The 21,655-nt window shown below is 38.3% G+C and overlaps 2 protein-coding genes across 5 annotated transcripts; both read right to left on the bottom strand.

Annotated features, from left to right (window-relative positions):
• Nucleotides 1-10,457: 10,457 nt before the first annotated feature.
• Nucleotides 10,458-11,099, bottom strand: LOC136231316 (uncharacterized). Its single transcript, XM_066020663.1, has 2 exons — nt 10,669-11,099; nt 10,458-10,581 (listed from the first exon to the last, which is right to left on the bottom strand). The coding sequence occupies exons 1-2, from the start codon at nt 11,097-11,099 to the stop codon at nt 10,569-10,571; spliced, it is 444 nt and encodes a 147-aa protein (XP_065876735.1). The 3' UTR covers nt 10,458-10,568.
• Nucleotides 10,458-15,514, bottom strand: LOC136231295 (serine/threonine-protein kinase AtPK2/AtPK19-like). Of its 4 annotated transcripts, XR_010689746.1 has the most exons (8): nt 14,680-15,514; nt 14,339-14,421; nt 14,128-14,248; nt 13,865-14,038; nt 13,573-13,680; nt 13,159-13,475; nt 11,043-11,656; nt 10,458-10,918 (listed from the first exon to the last, which is right to left on the bottom strand). XR_010689746.1 is itself a non-coding variant. In XM_066020644.1 (7 exons), exons 1-6 carry the CDS (start codon nt 15,301-15,303, stop codon nt 13,191-13,193), a joined length of 1,395 nt encoding a protein of 464 aa, XP_065876716.1. In that variant the 5' UTR covers nt 15,304-15,514; the 3' UTR covers nt 10,458-10,918; nt 13,159-13,190. The 4 variants fall into 4 exon arrangements, 3 of the variants coding, with proteins under 3 accessions (XP_065876716.1, XP_065876708.1, XP_065876725.1); XM_066020644.1 differs by lacking the exon at nt 11,043-11,656; XM_066020636.1 differs by having other exon boundaries at nt 10,458-11,656.
• Between the last annotated feature and the right edge of the window lie 6,141 nt (nt 15,515-21,655).

Below are 21,655 nucleotides of genomic sequence, written 5' to 3' on the forward strand. Positions count from 1 at the left end.
TTCCAAGGTGAGTGGGATATACATTTACCTCTTGTGGAGTTTGCTTATAATAATGGTTATCATTCGAGTATAGGCATGGCACCTTATGAGGCATTATATGGAAGACCGTGTAGAAGCCCTATATGTTGGGATGTTGAAGGAATGAGGCAATTAGAAGGACCTGAGTTAGTCCAGGAAACGATTGAGAAGATCAATGTCATAAAGAAGTATTTAAAAGCTGCACAGGAACGTCAGAAAGCTTATGTGGATCAGCACCGAAGGGAGATGGAATATAAAGTTGGAGATAAAGTGTTTTTAAAAATATCCCCATGGAAAGGAATAGTTCGTTTTGGTAGAAGAGGGAAGTTGAATCCAAGATACATCGGGCCTTATGAGATCATTGAGAGAGTTGGACCATTGGCTTATAGGTTAGCTCTACCACCAGAATTGTCTTTAATACATGATGTATTTCATGTGTCAGTATTAAAAAGATATAGATCAGACCCAAGTCATATGATTCCTGAACCTGAGATTGCAATAGTGAATACAGACTTGACTATTCGTGAGCAACCTTTGGAAATTTTGGGACGAGAAATGAAACGACTCAGAAACCGTGAAATTCCAATGGTTAAGGTGAGATGGAGTCATAATCAAAAACTTGATGAGGCAACTTGGGAGGTGGAAGAAAATATGAGGACACAATATCCTTACCTATTTGAAGCTTCTGGTAAGTGAATTTCGGGGACGAAATTCTTTAAGGGGGGAAGAACTGTAACATCCCTAAAACCCTAACATATACATCTTCCCACATTCATATATGTTTTCATGATTGAATACATACATTTTAGATTCATCGCATTGTCATTAGAAGTTTTATATGCATAATGCGATTACCGTGCGATTAGTAGACGATTAGTGTATCGTTAAGATGTAACGATTGGTTAATTGAGTTAGGACTTAAATGAATGAATGAATGAATTTATATGTCCTAAATTGATTAAGTTACACTTTAGGAGGGCTGAATTTGAGGTTTGTGAGCAAGCACGAGGTGTCACCCCAATATTAAGACAAAATACACCTCTTCATTTGCCAAATGATGTGCACAACTCATTCTTTATCTATTCCAGCCACAATTTCGACCAAAGCTTCAGCAAAACCTTCCTTGTTCATATCCTAAACCTCTCCAAAGAAAACTCTTCCAATTTCTTCAATTTTCGAGTCAAACAAGTCAAGTTAGGAAGCATACTAGGTGATAGACACGAGTTGAAGGTTAGTATGTTGTTTTAGCTTGTTTTCTATGAGTTTGAGATTCTGAAATACCTAGGTATGATCATAGGATTTGTTGTGGATGAGTTGTGATGGAGTTTGTTGAGTTTTGGTGTTGTTTAAAGTGGTTATAGGCTGTCCAAATTAAAGATATGTATCAAGTGCCCTAAATAGAAATCTAGGGTACTGCTTTCAGTCATTTTGGAGCATGTTTTTCATATTGATATTCTTCGAATTTGAAGATACATAAAGAATAACATATGTTTCTATATGTGTTATGAAACCCTCTGTAAAATATGGGACTTTAATTCCATATATAGATGAAGAAAACCTAGATGGAACATGACTGCCTCGAAATTGAATGTCATGTGAGGCAGCCATGTTGATGTAGCATTTTGAGGACCTTAGAGTCATAATTTGAGAAAGTTCCTTTATACAAAAGTTTTCCTAACTACTTGAAGTATATGTATGTAAAAGGATTTGGCAATCCATTGTGTTTAGTGTGAGCTAGGTTGAGTGAATTTTGGTAGATGCAAATCTGGATAGTCTGTTTCTTGGCAGGAAACAGGACAGAATCATTTTGCATGCCATATATTGTGTAGAAGTGATCTTCACATGAATTTTGGATATGTTATACCCATATATGTCTAGTTTCAGTAGGTTCAAGAATCAGGGAATTTGGATTTATATAGAGAGAGTTATGGCAGAATGTGTGCAAGTAGGTCATGTGATGATCTAAGACAAAAGGATTAGATTGCATGAACTTTGTGGCATTAGTGTCTTGTAAATCATATAGCATTCCTTAGTTTATATTTTCATCAAGTTTATGTTAAGGCTAATTGGATCAATGTTATGTGACATTATGAGGGCAAGGTGCAATTGAACGCACACCCGATCATGTTGAATAGATCGAACCAAGTGCGACGGTAAGCATATTGCTTATATATGTGTATGACTGTATTGTGCCTTGTGACTTGTTGAGTGTGAGATGTGGTTGAATCTGATGTGAATGATGTGGATAATGTTTGAGTGTTTATGATACGTCATGATTGATAAGAAAGTGTTATGATTGAGTATGTTGCAGTGTTATGCGTAAATACGGCATGTTAAGCCTTGTGCACATACTGGAACTGAATAATGGTTGGATTATAAATGAATATGAGCTTGCTTAGATGGATATGTGAAATGGTCCAAGTTGAGAGTGCTATCCGAATATTGTGAGCCGGAAGCACATGTGTTGAGATATATGAGTACGTGAGTGAGTGTAACTCCTCCGTAGCACAGATGATTGTATTCCGAATTTAGTGAGCCGGAATACAGATTGGGCCCAAGGACCATTTTATATATATTGTCTAAGTACAGCAAGGCCTTTCTAAAATAAGTATTACTATAATAAGTGAAACAGGTGAATAAAGTCTAACTTGGTATTGATGATATATTTTGATTTGTGCTCTTTACATTACTTTTGTATATACATATATGCGTAATATGTTTATTGAGTAGGCAGCTCACCCCTTGCCAACAGATTTTACAGGTTAGGTGGAGTTCTTCTTGCTTAAGGTCGCACCAGCAGTGTCAGTCCATTCTCATCTAGGCATTTTGGAGTCTTGTGATATACTTTTGTTTTGTAAATCCTCTATGTAGGATAATGACTTAAACGTGTATTGTAAATTGTAAATGCTTTCTCTTATGTATAATATGTAAAGTTTATATGAGATTGAAGTTTATATGATTGAGAATTGAAAGCATGTATATAACTGATATTGTGTGAGATATCATGTGATCCAAGTGAGGGGGTTACATGATAAGTGGTTGCGGAATCCGCGTGATGTGAATATTGCTTCTTTAAACTCCAAGAGGAATGTGTGTCCTGATGATGTTAATCAGGATGGTCTGGATGGTCAGGGGAAGATTGAGGGAGCTAATGTAGGGGAAAAGGGTAAGCAGAATACCACAATGAGAGTTGCAAATAATAAGGTGGTTCAGATGGTTGAGAGAGATGAAGAGCATAAGTTGGTAGAAGGGGACGGAGGTAGTGAGCTTGATGATATGATTCTTGATGATGAAAGGAAGCGTAAGTGGAAGGTTCAAGTTCAATCTGAGTCGGTTGTTGAGGTGGTTACCAATCCTGCTGCTGGGAGTTTAAACAGTAGCAATCTTTTTTCGACCGGGGTCCTAGGGACGCCCCACCGGTCGCAATGATTGGTGTTAGTTGGAACTGTCGCGGGCTTGGCAATCCGCGTACAGTGTTAGCTCTTAAGGATATGATTAAGAGCTGTAAGCCTTCTTTTGTGTTTCTAATGGAGACTCTTGTTCATGCTAATAGAGTAGAAGAATTAAAGAGAAATATAGGTTTTCAGGGGTGTTTTTGTGTAGACAATATTGGTAGGAGTGGTGGTCTGGCTGTGTTTTGGAATGATTTGATTTCTGTTGACATCTTGAGCTTTTCCAAAAATCATATTGATATGTCTATATCTGATGGTGTTTCTCCTACTTGGAGGTGTACTGGGTATTATAGGAATCCGGATAGGAGCCAGAGACAAATTACATGGGATTTGTTGTGCTCTCTTCGGGGGGCTTCGCCGTTGCCTTGGTGTGTTATAGGAGATTTTAATGATATTTTGGGGCCGGAGGAGAAGAGGGGTTTACATTTGCATCCGGAGTGGCTGTTTAGAGGTTTCCGGGAGGCGGTCTCTTCTTGTGATCTTCAGGATCTTTTTTTTATCGGGCTTTAAGTATACGTGGGAGAGGGGGTCGGGGTACTGAAAATCATGTGGAAGAAAGGTTGGATCGGTGTATGGCTAATAGGGGCTGGTTTGAGTTATTTCGTCAGGCCTCTTTAACGTGTATTGTTACTTCCACATCGGATCATTATCCTTTAAAGCTTAACACTTCTTTGGAGGTGCATAACAATAAGGGTTGGAAATTTAGATTTGAAAATGGATGGGTTGCGGAGAAGGGATTTGTGGAGCTTATTTCAAAGCACTGGAAAGGGTCTGTGAATCTTGGTTTGCTTGAAAAGTTTGGTAATTGCATTAAGCTGATGACGAGTTGGAGTAAAGATCATAAAATGGTTTTTCGTAAGCAGATCTGTCGGCTAAAGGAGCGCTTGTTAGAGGAAGTGAAACGAGATTCTCAAGGCTCAGCTAAAATGGTTTTGGGTCTTAGAAAGGAAATTGACATATGGCTTGATAAAGAAGAGCAGTATTGGAAGCAAAGATCAAATTTTTTTTGGCTTCAGGGAGGTGATAAAAACAGTAAAGTTTTTCATGCTGCGGCTTCAGCAAGGAAGAGACGGAACCGTATTCTTTATCTGCAAACGGACAATGGGACTAAACTGGATACTATGGAGGAGCTGGAGTCCCATATTCGTTTGTATTTTACAGGTATGTATGAGGATGTGGATGATGGGAGGGTTACTAATGTTGAGTATGTGAAGAGTCGGTTGGTTCAAGGTGAGATTGATTCTCTGCTGAGACCTTTCTGTAAGGCTGAATTTACCTGTGCAGTTATGGCAATGCATCCGGATAAGTCACCGGGGCCGGACGGGCTTAATGCGGGTTTTTTTCAGAAGTTTTGGTCTGTTATTAGGGATGAGGTGTTTGTGGCTTGTTCTCAATGGTTAAGTTCAGGTGTGTTTCCTTCTTCTATAAATGAGACTGTGATTACTTTAATTCCAAAATCTTCTAGTCCGACTGAGATTCAGGATTTTAGGCCAATCTCGCTTTGTAATGTAATATATGAGATCATTTCAAAAGTATTGGCAAATCGGCTTAAGCCCATTCTTCCTCGGCTTGTTAGTCCGGAACAGTCTGCTTTTGTGAAAGGTAGATCGATTCTGGATAACGTTTTGATTGCTTTTGAAACCACGCATTACATGCGGAGGAAGAATTCTGGGAAGAGAGGTTTTGTGGCTATGAAGATCGATATTCGAAAAGCTTATGACAAGGTTCGTTGGTCTTATCTAAGGGCGATCTTGGTTCGAATGGGTTTTCCGGAAATGTGGATTGGTTGGATTTGGCAATGTGTCACTGGAGTAGAATATAAAGTGTTGATTAATGGTGTTGAAAGTAAGGCTTTTAAACCAGGGAGGGGGCTTCGTCAGGGCTGTCCTTTGTCTCCGTATCTCTTCATTATTTGTGCTGAGGGGCTGTCCCAACTTATAAAGCAGGCTGAAGGGCGGGGTGATATTCATGGTGTTAAGGTATGTCCTCATGCGCTGATTATTTGCCAACTGTTGTTTGCGGATGACAATATTTTCTTCTTTCGTGCAACTAGAGAAGAATATGAGGTGGTAAAGGGTATTTTAATGAAATATGAAGATGATTCGGGTCAAAGTGTTAATTTCCAAAAGTCGGGTCTGATGTTTAGTGCTAATGTTGGGATGGATCTTCAAGCTGATCTTAGGAACTGTCTTAGAATACAGGGACCTTTAAACGGTGGTAAGTATCTGGGATTGCCGTCTCTGATTGGTAGAAAGAAAAAGGAAGTTTTTAGCTATCTGAAGGATAGGGTTTGGCAAAGGATTAATTCATGGCAATCTTCTATTTTATCTCAAGCTGGTAAGGAGGTTTTAATCAAATATGTCCTTCAAGCTATACCGGCTTATACGATGAGTGTTTTTTTTGTTGCCTATTTCTCTTACTAATGAAATTCAGAAGGCTTTAAACTCTTTTTGGTGGGAAAGGAAAGTAAATGGGCAGAAGAAGTTGCATTGGACTGCGTGGGATCGGTTGTGTGATAGGAAAGACGAGGGAGGTATGGGTTTTCGCCATTTAAGATCTTTTAATTTGGCTCTTCTTGGAAAGCATGTTTAGAACTTATTACAAAATCCGAATACACTTCTATCTAGACTTCTCAAAGCAAGATATTTCCCGGGAGGGGATGTGTTCTCGGCCTCTTTAGGTTCAAATCTGAGTCACGTTTGGAGGAGTATTCATTTTTCAATCTCGTTTGTTCAAGGAGGGTTCAGATGGAGAATTGGTAATGGACTTAAGGTCCGGATTTGGGATGACCCTTGGCTTGCTGGGGATGTTTTTTATATTACCTCGGGGAATCCAGATTTGGATGGTGTTAGTGTGGTTCGTGATCTCTGGAATACAGGTACTACTGATTGGAACTTAAATTTGATTAATGGGGTTTTTTGTGCTGAAGATGTGGCGGCTATTTTGTGTTTGCCGGGAGGTGTCTTAGCTAGAGAGGATGTTCTTCGATGGCATTTTGATAGAAGAGGAAGATATGAGGTGAGGTCTGGTTACAGATATATTTTTGATAATTTTTTTGTGAACACTGTTAATAATGTTGGGGGGAGCCATAGTTATTGGGTTAGATTGTGGAGCTTGAAAATTCCACCGCGGGTGAAACTCTTTTTGTGGAAACTTGGGAGGGATGTTTTGCCGACTCGGGATAGGTTGTATAGGAGAGGTTTGGACATTGATAATATTTGTGGAGTTTGTGGTAATTTTGGTGAGCATAGCTTACATGTCTTTTTAGACTGTCCTTTTGCGGGTGATTGTTGGAGGGAGGCTGGGATTGTTTTTGATATTCCGCCGGTTGAGAGTTTTTGTGATTGGTTCAATTTTCTGATGAATCGTCATGCGGAACCATTTTTGGGTAAAGCTTGTATGATTTTGTGGTGTATTTGGCGTAATAGGAATGCTAATATTTGGAACGGACAAACTTTACCTGTGAATCTTGCTGTCCGGCTTGCTATTGATTTTCTTTACCAGTTTTTGGCGGCTCAAGACGGGGCGGACATGTCTGCTGTTCGGGTTCGTGAGGGGTGTGCGGGTAAGAAATGGAAGCGGCCTCCTTTGGGCTTTATTAAAGTTAATATTGATGCTGCCATTTTTAGAGATTCTAATGAGATCGGGTTTGGGGCGGTGGCGAGGGATCATCAGGGTGTGTTTTGTTGGGGTTACTCAAATTTTAAGAGCAGTAATGTTGATCCATTGATTGCGGAAGCTTTGTGTTTGAAGGAGGTTCTGTCTTGGCTAATTGCTCAACGGAAATCAAATGTTTTAATTGAGTCGGATTCTAAGTTGGTGGTGGAAGCTATGTTGAAGGAAGATGATGATTTTTCGGAGTTCGAGTTGATCATTTCACAGTGTAGGCTATTGTTTCAACAAATTGTTGTTGTTAGTCTTTCCTTTATTTTTAGGCAAGCGAACGGTGTTGCTCATGCTTTGGCACGAGGGTCACGTTCATATGCTAGCCCTTATTCATTTGTTCATTTACCGGATTCTATTCGACCTTTGTTACGTTCGAATTTGGTTGTTGTTAATTCTTAATAAAGGTTGGTTCAGTTCAAAAAAAAAAAAAAAAACTTCCATCTTTCTTTTCCTACCAAATTAAAAAATCTAAAGAAAACTTGAATTTCACCTTCAGTCAACATTGGGCCAAAGATTATTGATGTTGGACTGTTGACTGAGATAGACTCCATACCATATTAGGTTGCCTCAAATTGTTTCTTTAAGCATTCTCACTAGGCATGGCAATGAGTACAAATTTCATGGGTACTTGATACTATTTGAATTATGTACGGATGAGTTTAGAACGAGAGTGAGATTAAAAAAAATACACGTAGCAAATATGGACAAAAATCAGAATACACCCTAGGGTTTCCATTGACGGAGATGATAATTAACTTTTTAGTTTAATTGATTCTATAACATTGTAGTATCAGACTCTATCGAAAGTTTGAATCTTAGCAACTATATTTGTTGATTAAATTTTAACATTTGTTAAGTAATACATGCTTCAATCTCAATATGTATTCACATAATGTATAAGAGATAATAGTTAAAATTATTCTTTGATCTTGAATATTAGTTTAACTTTTTAGTTGAATTGATTCAATAATACTTATTTCCTATCATATATTTGTTAATTTGTTTTTTTTACTCTTGAATGTAATTGATGGGGCGGTCAAATGCTATTTGTTTGTTGTGTGATGGTCTTATGAGAAATTATTGTCACACATTGGATTGGTAGTTTTGCAAGATGTTTATTCGATGTTGAAGGATGAGATTACATGAATTTTAGATGGGCTGAATCTTGTCTGGGAGATGAGTTTTAAATTGGTGGAGATGGAGCTAGGCAGTTTTCATATTCCATTTTCTTAAAAAAATTAATTTTTTTTATAAAACAAAAAAATTTAAATTTAATATATATAAATTATAATTAATTATTGATTCAATAAAAAAATGAAGATCAAACTTTTTAGAAATTTGCCAATAATTCTACAAAAAAAAAAAAAAAGAAATTTGCCAATAATGAAACAACTAATTGCTATGTTATTATTAGATTATGTACTAATTTATCTTTATAGTTATGGGTGAAAATTGATTTAACCCCTATATACAAAATAATCCAATTTCAAACCTCATTAATGAAAGATTAGTTTTTGTTATATATGCAATTTCATGTTTTAGTTGTCTTTGAACGTCTAGCTTTCTGACCACCTAATAAGGTTTTTCAGTTACCGAAAAAAAATCATCACCCGTTAATGACGTTGAAATAGTATCGTCTGGTGAATCTTAGGTTTAAAATTGTACTATTTTATACGTAGATGCTAAATTCGTTTTCCTTTAATAACTATAAGGCTAAATTTATAACTCGCCTATTATTGTTAAGAGAAAAGTTATGAAATAAATTTTGAAGCTACACAAACAAATTGTATTATTGTTGTCGATTTTCGATTCCATTTAGTGGAGTGTTGTTTTTCTATATATGATTATTATTAAATTCAGACATGATATAATAATTATTTATGGAAATAATTTTTCAACAGTTAAAATTAGTTTTAAATTTTGTATAAAAAAATCAAAACTTTTTTTAATTGGAGGCTCTTCTAAATGGGAGGCCCTAGGGGGCCACCTATGTAGCCTCCATCTTGAGAAGAAAATTAATTTTAGATACTCCATAAGAATTTTTATAACTTATTTTATTAAATCCCATCACATATAGAGATAGCAACGGATATTATACCCGCAAATATCCAACACAACTCAATCCTAATAGAACTACGTGTAGTCTGTATAAAAGAATATGCGACAAGTATGAGATCAAAACTATTACTAGGGACGGGTATGGGAATGTCCCGAAAGTACCCAGTACCTGTCATAAATCTTTTATATAATTAAAAAATATTATTGTTTTTAGATGTAAGATGTTGGATTCAAACCCCAACATTTTGTTCTTCAACCATTGAGTTATACCATTCAACTATTTTATTCTTATAGATTAAGGGGGTGTTTGGTTGCTCATTTTCATGCTCATTTTTGCCTTTTCACTTCAAGAAGGAGAGTTTTAGGTATTTGATTAGTGACTTTCTGTTTGCCTTTTACATCTAAAAAGCATCATTAGGTGTTTGGTTAGTGATCTTCTGTTTACTTTTTACACCCGAAAAGCAGCCTTTTACAAAAGTAGAGAATATCTGCTTTTTGGAAAAGCAGCTTTTTCTAACAGCAAACCGTAACAGCAACAACAATCCGTAACAGGAAACAAAAAACCGTAACAGCAAACAGCAAATAAAACAAACGGACCCTAAAATTCAATTTGTTTAATTTTTAAATGAATATTTATTAAATTTATACTTTATTAAATTTGTAATATTTTTTGTTTTATGTATTGATTCTTAACGGGTAAAGATACCCACAGATACCCGCGAATTAAATAAGACGAGTATAAAATGCAAAAACTATACCCGGATATGGATAATTAAAAAATAAACGGATAAAAAATTGGAATTGACAATACCCGCAAATATCCTACCCTTGGCCATCTCTAATCACATGGAACACTTAAGTGAAGAAAATAAGTCATTTCCAAGATGCCTAACAGGACACTTCTTTTGAAGAGGATATGCCTTCTTCTCATGGAAAATTGCGAATTCCACTAAAAGATTTTTATAGTATACGTGTAGTAGATAAAGAGATTCTTTTCTTTCTTGGTCGGCCACTTCTTTCCTCCTTATGATTAACGTGCTCATCAAATTTTGGAATATTAATTAATTATCACCCTATCATTTATCCGGAAAAACAAAATCTACTATACACCTGTTCCACTGCATCATAATAATTCAATAACTGTATTATTCATACACTGAGCTAATAATTTAATAATACAGATTATAATTTAGGATTTAAGGTTTATAGTTTAAGTCTAGGGTTTTAAAATCACAATGCAAGTCCTAATTCTTGCCTCCACCCTCACAGAAAAGCAAGTTTCATTTGATTATATGCATCATCTGGTTTAGAACCACAGCTCAAAAGAAAATGCAAATATTTAGTTCTTGAGAATTCACAGATCAAAAGAGAATACTAATGGATTATCCTGCACAAAAATACAAATATTATTTGGAAATTTATTCTAATCGGACCTGAAGAAACCTTGGAGGACTAAAGAAGTTGAGATGTTTACTTCACTGTTCGGGATGGAAAACATGGCCTATAACGTTTGGATTTCTCATGCTCCCGGTCCCGGCTATTCTTCTCATGAAACTTCTTGATATAGTCAGAAGCCATCCCATCTATCAAACTGTTCCCTTCACGAATCATATATGTCGAACCTTTCTCTTCATCCGCCTTCTGCATCACAAAGGAATACGGCTTTGACCTGCTCCGCATCTGCTGCGATGACTTTCGACTTCCTGCAGGAATTTCAGGTTGGTCTGTAACCATTACAGAACCAGTAACAGGTGTCAGGTTTTTGTTAACAAGTGAAGGTTCAGTCAGCACGACTCCCAGACTCATCTTAGCAATAGAAAAAGAAGAGAGTTTAATGATGTTAACTACCATCTTCATTGACTTCTCACAGAGGGAGTCGTTGCTCTTATCCTTGCAAGTACTCATGCTGCTGCTGCTGCTGATTTAGTATATTTATACCAAATTAAGCAAATAAATGCATGAACCAAGAACAACCTACCTTATGGTTACTAATATAAGCACTTGAATAGCTTTGGTTTGTGGAGATTATTCCTTTAGATAAGTAGTTCCTTCCTTGGAGGATGATATAATTATAAGGGAGAATCAAAAGAATATGTCTTCCCCACCACTAACTAACGTTCCGATCAAGACAAGTGGTAACTCAAAATCATAATCATCATATGAATAATGCAATAAAGAAGTGAATTTGTTCTAACAATGAGGTTCTCTTAAGTAAAGCTAAATACTTTGATAGAGGTTCTCTAAAGTAAAGCTAGTTTGTTATGTGGTAGCAAATGTTATGCTTGTCTCCAAGTCAAGTGAGGAACAAGATTCTCTTACACTATTTCTACTTTCTCAATCAAGAAGAAGTTGCCCACAGAATCATCTTTAACTTCCCCCTTTTCTGAAAAGCTGCTTTCACCACAACTTCCTCTCTCTAACTAAAATTTGAAAATATTGGAGAACAAATATGATCATCCTTCCTGCACCCAACGTCCATAAAACTTTAAGACGTCATTCATATATAAATTTAGGGGAAGGAAGCATGATAAGGAATCTGTTCAATGTTATCATCTTTTTCAGTAATACAGAGTTGCATGTACTTAAGTTACATATTTGCAATTGTAAGCACAAACTAAATTCAAAACTTATAAATGTACTCCATATGTAATAGAAAGTGAATTTGCCTTCATTTTGGATATCTGTTAACAGATCAAGTAGAATCTCAACATTATATTATCTCTATCATAGTGATATTAAATATTAAAACGCTCAAACCTTAAACAGACAATGTTGCTTTTTTTATCTCATCAATTGCTAGATTCTGTTTTCCCTTTTTTCCCTTTAATTTTCAGTACAACTCCTCTTTGGGTGGCTACATGGGATGGAGTAAGTACCACTGACATGTGGACTTTCAGAAAGTTGTTCATAGTAGTTCATGGGAACGTTGTAATAGTTTTATGTTTTCACCACTTACCTGAGATTGAAGCCAACTATCTATGTTACTGTGCTGAGTTCAGATTAGGGTGTTAATGAGCCAAATAGATAGTTGGCATCAAAGCTCAGATCGATTCGAGTTCAGAATCGGCTTGAGCACTAACGAACCGAGCTTGAACTTCCTTAGGTTCAAGCTCGAAAGCTTGCAAACTGGCTTAATACTATATATATTTCAAATTTTTTACTTCATATATATATATATATATATATATATATATAAAATATTTCATTGTCTTAAATTTTTCTTTCATTGATTATTATTAGTTTTTCATTACAATTCACAACTCACATATAAGACTTAACCTATCAAAAAAGATGACACAAAAAACTCTTTAGTTTTTGAGCCTTTAGCTAGAAACTTATGTTTTGATAAAGATTAAAATAATTACAAACTTTAATATATATTTCAATATTTTAAATTTTTCTATGAGTTTGCATCTACTATTCTTGAATCTGGCCAATAACATGTGATTTTTTTAAAATATTTAAATTTGTATGGGGTACGTTATAAGATTTTTTTTGTCGCCTACAATGAATTTTATTAAAGCTCGTGAAAAGCTCGATAAAAGCTCTGTTCAGACAAAGCTCAATCAGATTCGGTCAAAGCTCGGTTCAAGAGGGCTCAACTCGAGATACTAACGAGCCAATACCGAGCCTACCCAGGTTCGAGCTCGGCTCAGCTCATTTACACCCCTAGTTCAGATCAAATAAAGAATAGAAGAGGCAACGCTACAATGGGAAGAATGTTTAGCGATGTCATCTTGAGCTAAGTTATTCACCTCCTATTTTACCCTTTTATCCACAGATGAAGTCAATGTTTCTCCTTTTGACAGAAGCTTAGTAGCAAAACTTACCTGATTCGGAGTAATTTAGACATTAATTCGTATTCTTAGACATTAATGATTTTAAATATAACAGACAGTTTTTAAATTTCTTTATTTTCCTTTTTTTCCTTGAAGAAAAAGAAGTTCAAGGAAGATAAACTTACAAGAATCAAGCGACTGGCTTGCTTCATATAATTCATACAGATGAGAGCCAAGGGTTAGGCGCAACATATGTGTACCCTTGGAAATGTTCTCCAGCTGTTGGCGTGGCAGCTGGTGAGTCATCAAGAGGCATTCTTGTCCAACACTGGTCAAAATTTGCAGTACAATCTTTTCCATTCACATCCGGAGTGAACTTTGGCTGCAATCCCCTCTCTTCTAATTTCTTCCAATTGATTGACCGAAACCATTTATGACTTTTCACCTCATCCCCTCCATCAGGACCACTTCCTAACCTTCTTGCTGGTTCTTTTTGCAGCAACTGCGAAAGTTTACAAAAGAAACAAAAAAAAAAAATGTTACCAACAGCTGTTTGAAAATAGAAGCGGGTTTAAAACCATATGGCAACTCATACTTACTCCTCTCAGCAAAGAATGAGCTTCAGAGGTGAGGCGTGGTGGAAGCTTGACTTTCTCTTTGATAATTCTCTCCTGAAGTTTCTTTCTATCTTTATGCGTAAATGGTGGCTGCACACATATATATACACTGAAATCAACTCAAAAACCAATGTCAACACTTGATTCATAACTCGTTTATGGAAGGGGAAGGAAAAGTTGATGAAGCAAAATCCTCCCCCATTATCTCCTAAGAGGAAAAAGAAAATGACTTCATAACTAGAGTTCGGTAGAGAACATTAAACAAGCATAGTACCTGCCCAGTTAGCATTTCAAACAATAGTATTCCCACACTCCACCAATCAGCATCTTTGTTGTGGCCTTTAGATAGTAAGATTTCTGGAGCCATGTATTCGGTTGTCCCACACATTGAATTGGATCTACTTGATTCATCAATTTCCTTTGCCAGTCCAAAATCAGTTATCATCACCTGCATAACAAAATATCTATTAAGCAGCTGAACAATTAATCAAATGTCATAATGTATAAAAGAAAATAATTGAAACAAAGTCCCATTACATGCCCATCAGGATCCATGAGAATGTTTTCAGGTTTAAGGTCCCGGTGCACAATTCCACACTTGTGAAGATGTGAAACAGCAGATACTATCTCAGCAGTATAAACCCTTGCCTGATCCTCACTATTCAAGACATGCCAAGAGCCCAAGTTAAAACATATCATTATACATATTCATAAGAAGTCCAAAAAGGTGGGACATCATATCATATACCTGAAGATCCCCTGACGATAGAGATGAAAGAACAGATGACCTCCGTTTACAAAATCCAGGATCAAATAAAGCTTAGACTTGGTCTGAGAAGAATTCAAGAAGAAAACGTTCAGTGTTTTTCATACAAGCACAAAAATACTAATCAAAACACTTATCAGAAACACATTCATGGTGAAAATACATTCATTCCATATGCAAATAAACAAATCAGTAAGAACATATGCTTTGAGCGACCTTGGTAATTGCTTTAGGAACTATTCAATTGCACATAAAACAAAACTTGAAACTCAAACGAAGACATAATCAAATTGAATTGATGAGAAATTGAGAGTATGAAGTACCTGAAAAGAGTAACGAAGCTGAACAATGAAAGGATGAATAACTTTAGAGAGAATATCCCTTTCGGCCTTCATGTAATCGACATGATTCTTTTTAATAATAGTATCTTTTCGCATCACCTTCATCGCATAAATTCCATCATCGTTACCATCTCCACAATCTCTTACCTTCTTTCTAACTTGAAACACCTTACCGAAAGCTCCCTGTCCTACAACTCTCAGGATCTCAAAATCGCTAGGGCTAATCTTACTCCCAACCTGCTCACTCTTCCCCTTGCCATCACCTTCAACAACCTCGCTCTCATTTTCGCTATCGAGATCCTCTACCTGGATTTGGACAGGGAGGGAAGGGGAAAGGGTATATCGAGGAGAAGGGCCCAAGAAGGAGTGGGACCGATTGTGGATAACAAGCGGTTCTGCGATAACAGCGGAGGAAGAAGAGGAGGAAGGGGTTGAAGTTGAAGGCGATTGCGATTGTGATTGGTTAGGGTGTGGGGTTAATGGGCCAAATACATCAGAGAAATCGAATTCAGGGGCGGTGGTGGAGTTTGGTGGTGTGATTGTGAGCTTCTTGAGATGAGCGGATAATACAGAGTGAATGTTTTTCTTCTGCGAATTGGAAACCATTTTAGGATTTGAGAGAAAATGAGATAGGAATTAGGAAGAAAAGAAGACGAGCCAGCCAAGAATTATGGATCAAGGCAGGCTGAGAGAACTGAGATCACATTTTTTTCAAAAGAAGTAGAAAATGAAGCTTTGTAGATCACGAGAGGAAGAAGAAAGGGAAGATAAAATGCAAAATAAATTACAAAATACGAATTCCAATCAATCTAGCGACGAAATAATTGTCATTTATTGAAGAGAGCAACAGTTACAGGAAGAAGTTACTAATCTAGGCTTTGGGAATTGAAAAGAACGCGCCTTTCAGCGCGAGTGTGGGAGTAGAAAGGAAACAAACAAACAATTCACTGTGGCAGTGGTTTTGACTTTTTAAAATTTATAAAAATATTATTAAATTAAATATATCAAATAAAAGTATTATTAAATTAAATAAATTGAATTGTATATACTTACGCTATTTATAAACTAAATTGATGTCCAGGATGATCATCTTTGTCCGGTTATTAGACTGTCTTCGGAAGAGAAGAGGGAGCTCAGAGAGAAGTGGAAGGTGTCTTTGATAGTTAAAGTGTTGGGGAAGAAGATCAGCTTTAATTATTTTGTCCAAAGGATTCAAGCCCAGTGGGCTAAGAAAGGGAAAGTCAGTATTACTGACATTGAAAATGACTTCTATGTCATCAAGTTTACTAGGGTTGAGGATTACAATTCGGTGATCAATGAGGGCCCATATATTATTTCCAACCATGTTTTGGCTTTACGGCCTTGGGTTCCTAATTTTAATCCTCATGATTCTACTGTTAACAAGATTTTGACTTGGGTTAGGTTTCCGGGCCTGCCCATTGAGTACTACAGTGAGAAATTCCTAAGCAAAATAGGAGGTATGGTTGGGAAGGTCCACCATGTGGATAAGACTACTATTGGTGCCATTAGGGGCAAGTTTGCTAGGGTTTGTGTGGATGTGGATCTTGCGAAACCCTTATTATCTAAGTTCTGTGTTCAGAACAAGGTGTTCTTTATCGAATATGAAGGCTTACATAACATTTGTTATGATTGTGGCATTTATGGTCATTCTCAGGAAGGTTGTCCCAAAAGGGAGAGTGTTTTGAAGGAGACTGTTATGGAGAGTGGGAGTATTTCTGTAGGTAACCAAGGGAAGGAAGGAAACTTCGGTCCTTGGATGGTAGCTAAACGGACTACTCGTCGTAGAACTCAGCCTCCTATTATGCAGAATCTTCCTCCTGATATTATAAAGAAGGGGATTTTTGCTCTGTCTAAGCCTATTGCTGCCCCTAGTGTGAAGGAGAAGCCTATCCCCAAAGCTAGGGAAGAGGCTGGTACCAGCTTAGCTCTTAGGCCTGGCTCTAGGTTTGGTGCCCTATCTATTGAAGACGTTCATGAGCCTGTCCAGGGTGATGAGCTTATGGAGCACAGTATGCCGGGTCTGGAGTCTGTTGTGTCTTCTGAGCTAGTGGTTGATTCTGTTAATCCCCTCTTTGCTTCCAAGAATGAAGCTCAGGGGGGCCCCCTAGTTCAGGCGGCCCGAAAGATGAAGGAAACTAATGAGGGTAGGTCTTCTATTCTTAGTGGTGATCCTGGTATTGGGAATCCAATGGGGGTTATTAAACCTGGCTGGAAAAAGCCAAAGGGCAAACAAAAAAGCATCCAGAAGTCCTTGGCTTTTTCAGAGAAGAGGGGACCTGCGGGTACCTCGGTGGTGAGGCTCTCAGGAGCCCCTAGTAAATACCTGGCTTAGGTAGGTTGGTGCGGTCAGTCTTCTCCTTTCTATGGACTTGTTGTGCTGGAATGTTAGGGGTGCGGCTAGCAAAGCTACCCGTATCCATATTAATGACCTTATTAAACAGTTTAACCCCTCGTGTTTTGCTTTACTGGAAACTAAGATTAGTGGAGAGAAAGCAGATGAGGTGGTTAATAAGTTTAAGAACTGGAGGTGTGTTAGATTGGAGGCTACTGGCCGAGCTGGTGGGATCTGGCTTTTCTGGAGGTCAGATCGGATTCATTTTGATGTTATTAGTATCGATAAGCAGTTCATTCACATTAAAGTTAACATTTTTGGTATTACTCCCTTCTTGACTACCCTTGTGTATGCTGATCCTATCTTAGTTAATCGTAAACGGCTGTGGGAGATTCTCTTTTCGATGAGTGGCAGCATCTTTGAGCCATGGTTTATTGCGGGTGACTTTAATGATATCGGCCTTATGAGTGACCAGAGAGGAGGTTCCAATCATTATGTTAATCGCTGTCTTCACCACAAAAATAATATGGATTTATGTGGGCTTTCCGACTTGGGGGCTTCGGGTCATAGATTCACTTGGAAACGCAATAGTACCTTTGTTCGTTTGGACAAGGTCTATGCTAATGTGGCTGCCCTGACTTCTTTCCCTGAGTGTTCTGTTTTAAATCTTCCGTTCCGTCATTCGGACCATTGCCATATTTTGTTTAGACTTTTGAGGGGCAACCGACCTAGGAGGAAGAGACCGTTCCGGTACCAGCTGGCTTGGGAGTCCCATCCCAAGTTTAAGGAGTTCGTCCAAGATAATTGGAAACCTCATTCGAATGTCCTGCAAGCTGCTGAAGGGTTCAGAAATAAGGTGCTTGGTTGGAATAGGAATGTCTTTGGGCACATTATTAGAAGAAAGAATAAGTTGTTAAAAAGAATGGAGGGCGTTCAGCGTAGGTTGGATGTGAGGTTTGATCACAGTTTAGATGGCCTCCTTAGAACCCTTCAGAAGGAGCTGGAAGCTATGCTTAGGCAGGAGGAGCTCCTCTGGTTCCAGAAGTCTAGGAAATCCTGGATTAGAGATGGGGATCGTAATACCAGGTACTTCCATCTGTCCACTATGATCAGGAGGCAGAGGAATAGAATTGAGGCTATCAAAGATTCTGATGGGGAGTGGGTGTATGAAGATGAGGCGATTCGAAACTTGGCTCTGGAGTTCTATAAGGAGCTCTTCAAAGAGGAACCTGTCCAGCTGGAGAGGGCTCACTCTATTTCTACCTTTCCTTTGATCAGTGAGGATATCAGTCAGAGTGCCTTTCTTCCTATTTCCCGAAAAGAGATTGACCATGCCATTTTCAGCATTGGGGCGTCTAAAGCGTCTGGTATTGATGGTCTTTCTGCTGGCTTCTACCACAAGCACTGGGGTATTGTGAAGGAGGGTATCTATGATTTTATCATAGGTGTGTTCAATGGGTCTAAGGATATTGAGCTGGTTAATAGAACTCTCCTGGTCCTTATTCCTAAAATTGATAAGCCTTCTTCCTTTTTGCATATGAGACCCATCAGTCTTTGTAATGTTCTTTACAAGACGGTTACAAAGATTGTGGCTAATAGAATCCGTGGCATTCTTTCGGAGATCATTTGTTAGAATCAGGGTAGTTTTGTGCCCGGTAGACAAATGATGGATAATGTGGTGATTGCCCAAGAAATGGTGCACACCATGAAGATTAAAAAAGGGAAGAAAGGCATTGTGGCTCTAAAGCTGGATTTGGAGAAGGCTTATGATCACATCAACTGGAATTTCCTGATGGAGAGTCTGGAGAGAGCTAGGATCCCGGACAGTTGGAGAAATCTTATTAAGGTTTGTATTACTTCTCCTGTGTTTCAGGTTATGGTGAATGGGGATATGTCAGAGGAGTTCTCTCCGGGTCGGGGCATCCGTTAGGGTGATCCTATGAGTCCCTTCCTCTTCGTTATTGCTATGGAGAGGCTGTCCCACCTTATTCAAGATGCCATTGATATTGGGAGTTTCCACCCGGTGGCCATCAACAGCTTCTGTCCCCAGGTGACTCACTTATTCTTTGCTGACGATGTCCTTATCTTTCTTGAAGGTAATGAGGAGCAGTTGAGTGTCATTATGGATATTCTGGATTGTTTTTGTTCGGCCTCTGGTCAGAGACTTAATATCCAGAAATCTAGGATGATGTGCTCTAAGAATATGAATCCGAGAATTTGTAAAAGATTAAGCGATATGTCTGGTATTCCTCTTACCAATTCTCTTGGGAAGTATCTGGGTATTCCTCTCCACTGTGAGAGAGTGTCTAAAGTTTCCTTTAAAGATACTTTGGACAAAGCCAATACGAGGTGTGCCACGTGGAAAGCCAAGACTCTCTCCCTCGCTGGCCGTCTGACTTTAATTCAATCTGTGAATTGCGATGCTCCCAACCACATCATGTAGGCTTGTCAGCTTCCGAATCCTGTGCTTAATGATCTTGATAAGATTAACCGGAGGTTCCTGTGGGGGGAAGCTGCGGAGGGAAGAAAGATCCATCTGGTGCCTTGGAGCGAGGTTTGTCAGCCCAAAGATTCAGGTGGCTTGGGCATCAGGAGAGCTAAGGATAATAATAAAGTTTTATTAATGAAACTTCTTTGGCGTATGTGGCAATGCCCCTCCTCTCTCTGGGTTCGCCTTCTTTGTGGTAAGTATCGGAAAGATAAGATCTTTGGGGGCCCTAAAGAGAGAGTTACCAGTTGTTCCTTCCTCTGGAAAGGGCTTAGTGCCATTTTTGCTGAGTTTTGCTCGGGGGTTGGTCTGGATGTGGGTAATGGTAAGTCTATTAGCTTCTGGTTTGATACCTGGATTGGGGATAAACCTTTAATGGATGTGTGTACTTCCCCCCCGCCTAGTGATTTCCACAACTGGAGGTTAGCCGACGTGGTGGACTCTGAAGGGGACTGGATTTGGCCTAAGTTTGATTCTTTCTTTTGCCTTGAGACTCTCCTTAGAATTAGAGGAGTGAAGGTGAGTAATCAAGAGGAAGACATGGATAAGCATTGCTGGGCGCTGACTAACAATGGAGTTTATTCTTGTAAATCTGCCTTTGAAGCTTTTTCCCTTGACAGGACTGTTAATCCCTCGGATATTTGGAAGACCATTTGGTCCCTTAAAGTCCCCTACCGTATGAGGAGCTTCCTGTGGCTGGGCGTTAAAGACAGGTTACTTACTAACTCAGATAGGTACAGAAGGCATTTGGCGACTTCTGGAGCTTGCGGTAGATGTAGAGGCCATGTTGAATCCTTGTGCCATGCTCTTAGGGATTGCCCTAAGAGTAAAGAGGTTTGGAAGAAAATTCTCCCACAATATACTTTCTCTTCCTTCATGTCCCATTCTGTGAACGACTAGTTCTCAGATGGTATTAGGGGAAAGTTATTGTCTTATATGGAGCATGGGGACATTTTCTTTGCCATTATCTGTCATCAAGTTTGGAAATGGAGAAACGAGGCGATTTTTGATAATAAAGCTGTGCTTTTGCCTAACTTAGCTGAGTTCTTCTTGATGAAACTCTCCTCTATTATTGATAGTTTCAAAGGTGAGTCCCTTGCCAGATCCTCCCCGACTACTGATGTCCACCTCGTGAGTTGGAGCAGGCCGAGAGAGAGGGTTGTGAAGCTGAATACTGATGGTTCCTGCCTCAGTAATGGTAAGATTGCTGCCGGAGGTGTTCTTAGGGATGCGGGAGGCGCCTGGCTTTCTGGGTTTACCCAGAATTTGGGTTTGGGTTCTTTTTTCTCTGCGGAGCTCTGGGGCATTCTCTCTGGAATCCAGCTGGCGATTAGGCTGGGTGTTAAGAGGCTTTCTATGGAATCAGATAACTTGGAGGCCATTAATATGATTTTGGGTAGTCATGCCATGGGTCTTCATAGCCGCAACCTTATTAAAGCTATTAAGAGACTTAGCTCCTCTTTTGAAATCCTTGAGTTCAGCCATATTTTTCGGGAGCAGAACCGTGTTGCAGATCACTTGGCGGCAGCTGGCCATGAGGGGGTGTTAGGTGTTACTACCCTTACCGTTCCCCCTATCGCTCTTTCTCCTCTTCTTTTAGAGGATAGGATTGGGGTTAGCTTTCCTAGCTAATCCCGGTGTAGTTGCTTTTGTTTCGGCTTTCCTTTCCTTTTCTACCAAAAAAAAAAACTAAATTGAATTTAATGAAATAATCATTTAACAATACTCAATTGTATCCCAAATATTGGTGTTGCATTTTGTTATCTCATACTCCATTTACTGTTACCAACTCCATTTATTGTTACCAGTCTTGATCACATGCATCTTAATGAGCATGTAGAATTTATTCATTCACCATTAGATCTAGGCTTATTAGAATCTTAAGATGGAGATTCAAAACATCATGAGGTTTAGATTTAATAAGCTTATATCTAACGGTAAATGAGCAAATTCACTTACTTATTAAGATGCATGTGAAAATTCCTGGTACTAATAAAGTAATACCATTATCCTAATAATAATATCATTATCCTACTCCATTTACTAATAAAGTAATATCATTATCTTGACTTCAACTTGAAAATAATTGTAAGACAAAACTAGTACGAGACCTCCTA

The sequence above is a fragment of the Euphorbia lathyris genome, chromosome 1 (assembly GCF_963576675.1).
Source record: "Euphorbia lathyris chromosome 1, ddEupLath1.1, whole genome shotgun sequence".
Taxonomy (NCBI): Eukaryota; Viridiplantae; Streptophyta; class Magnoliopsida; order Malpighiales; family Euphorbiaceae; genus Euphorbia; species Euphorbia lathyris.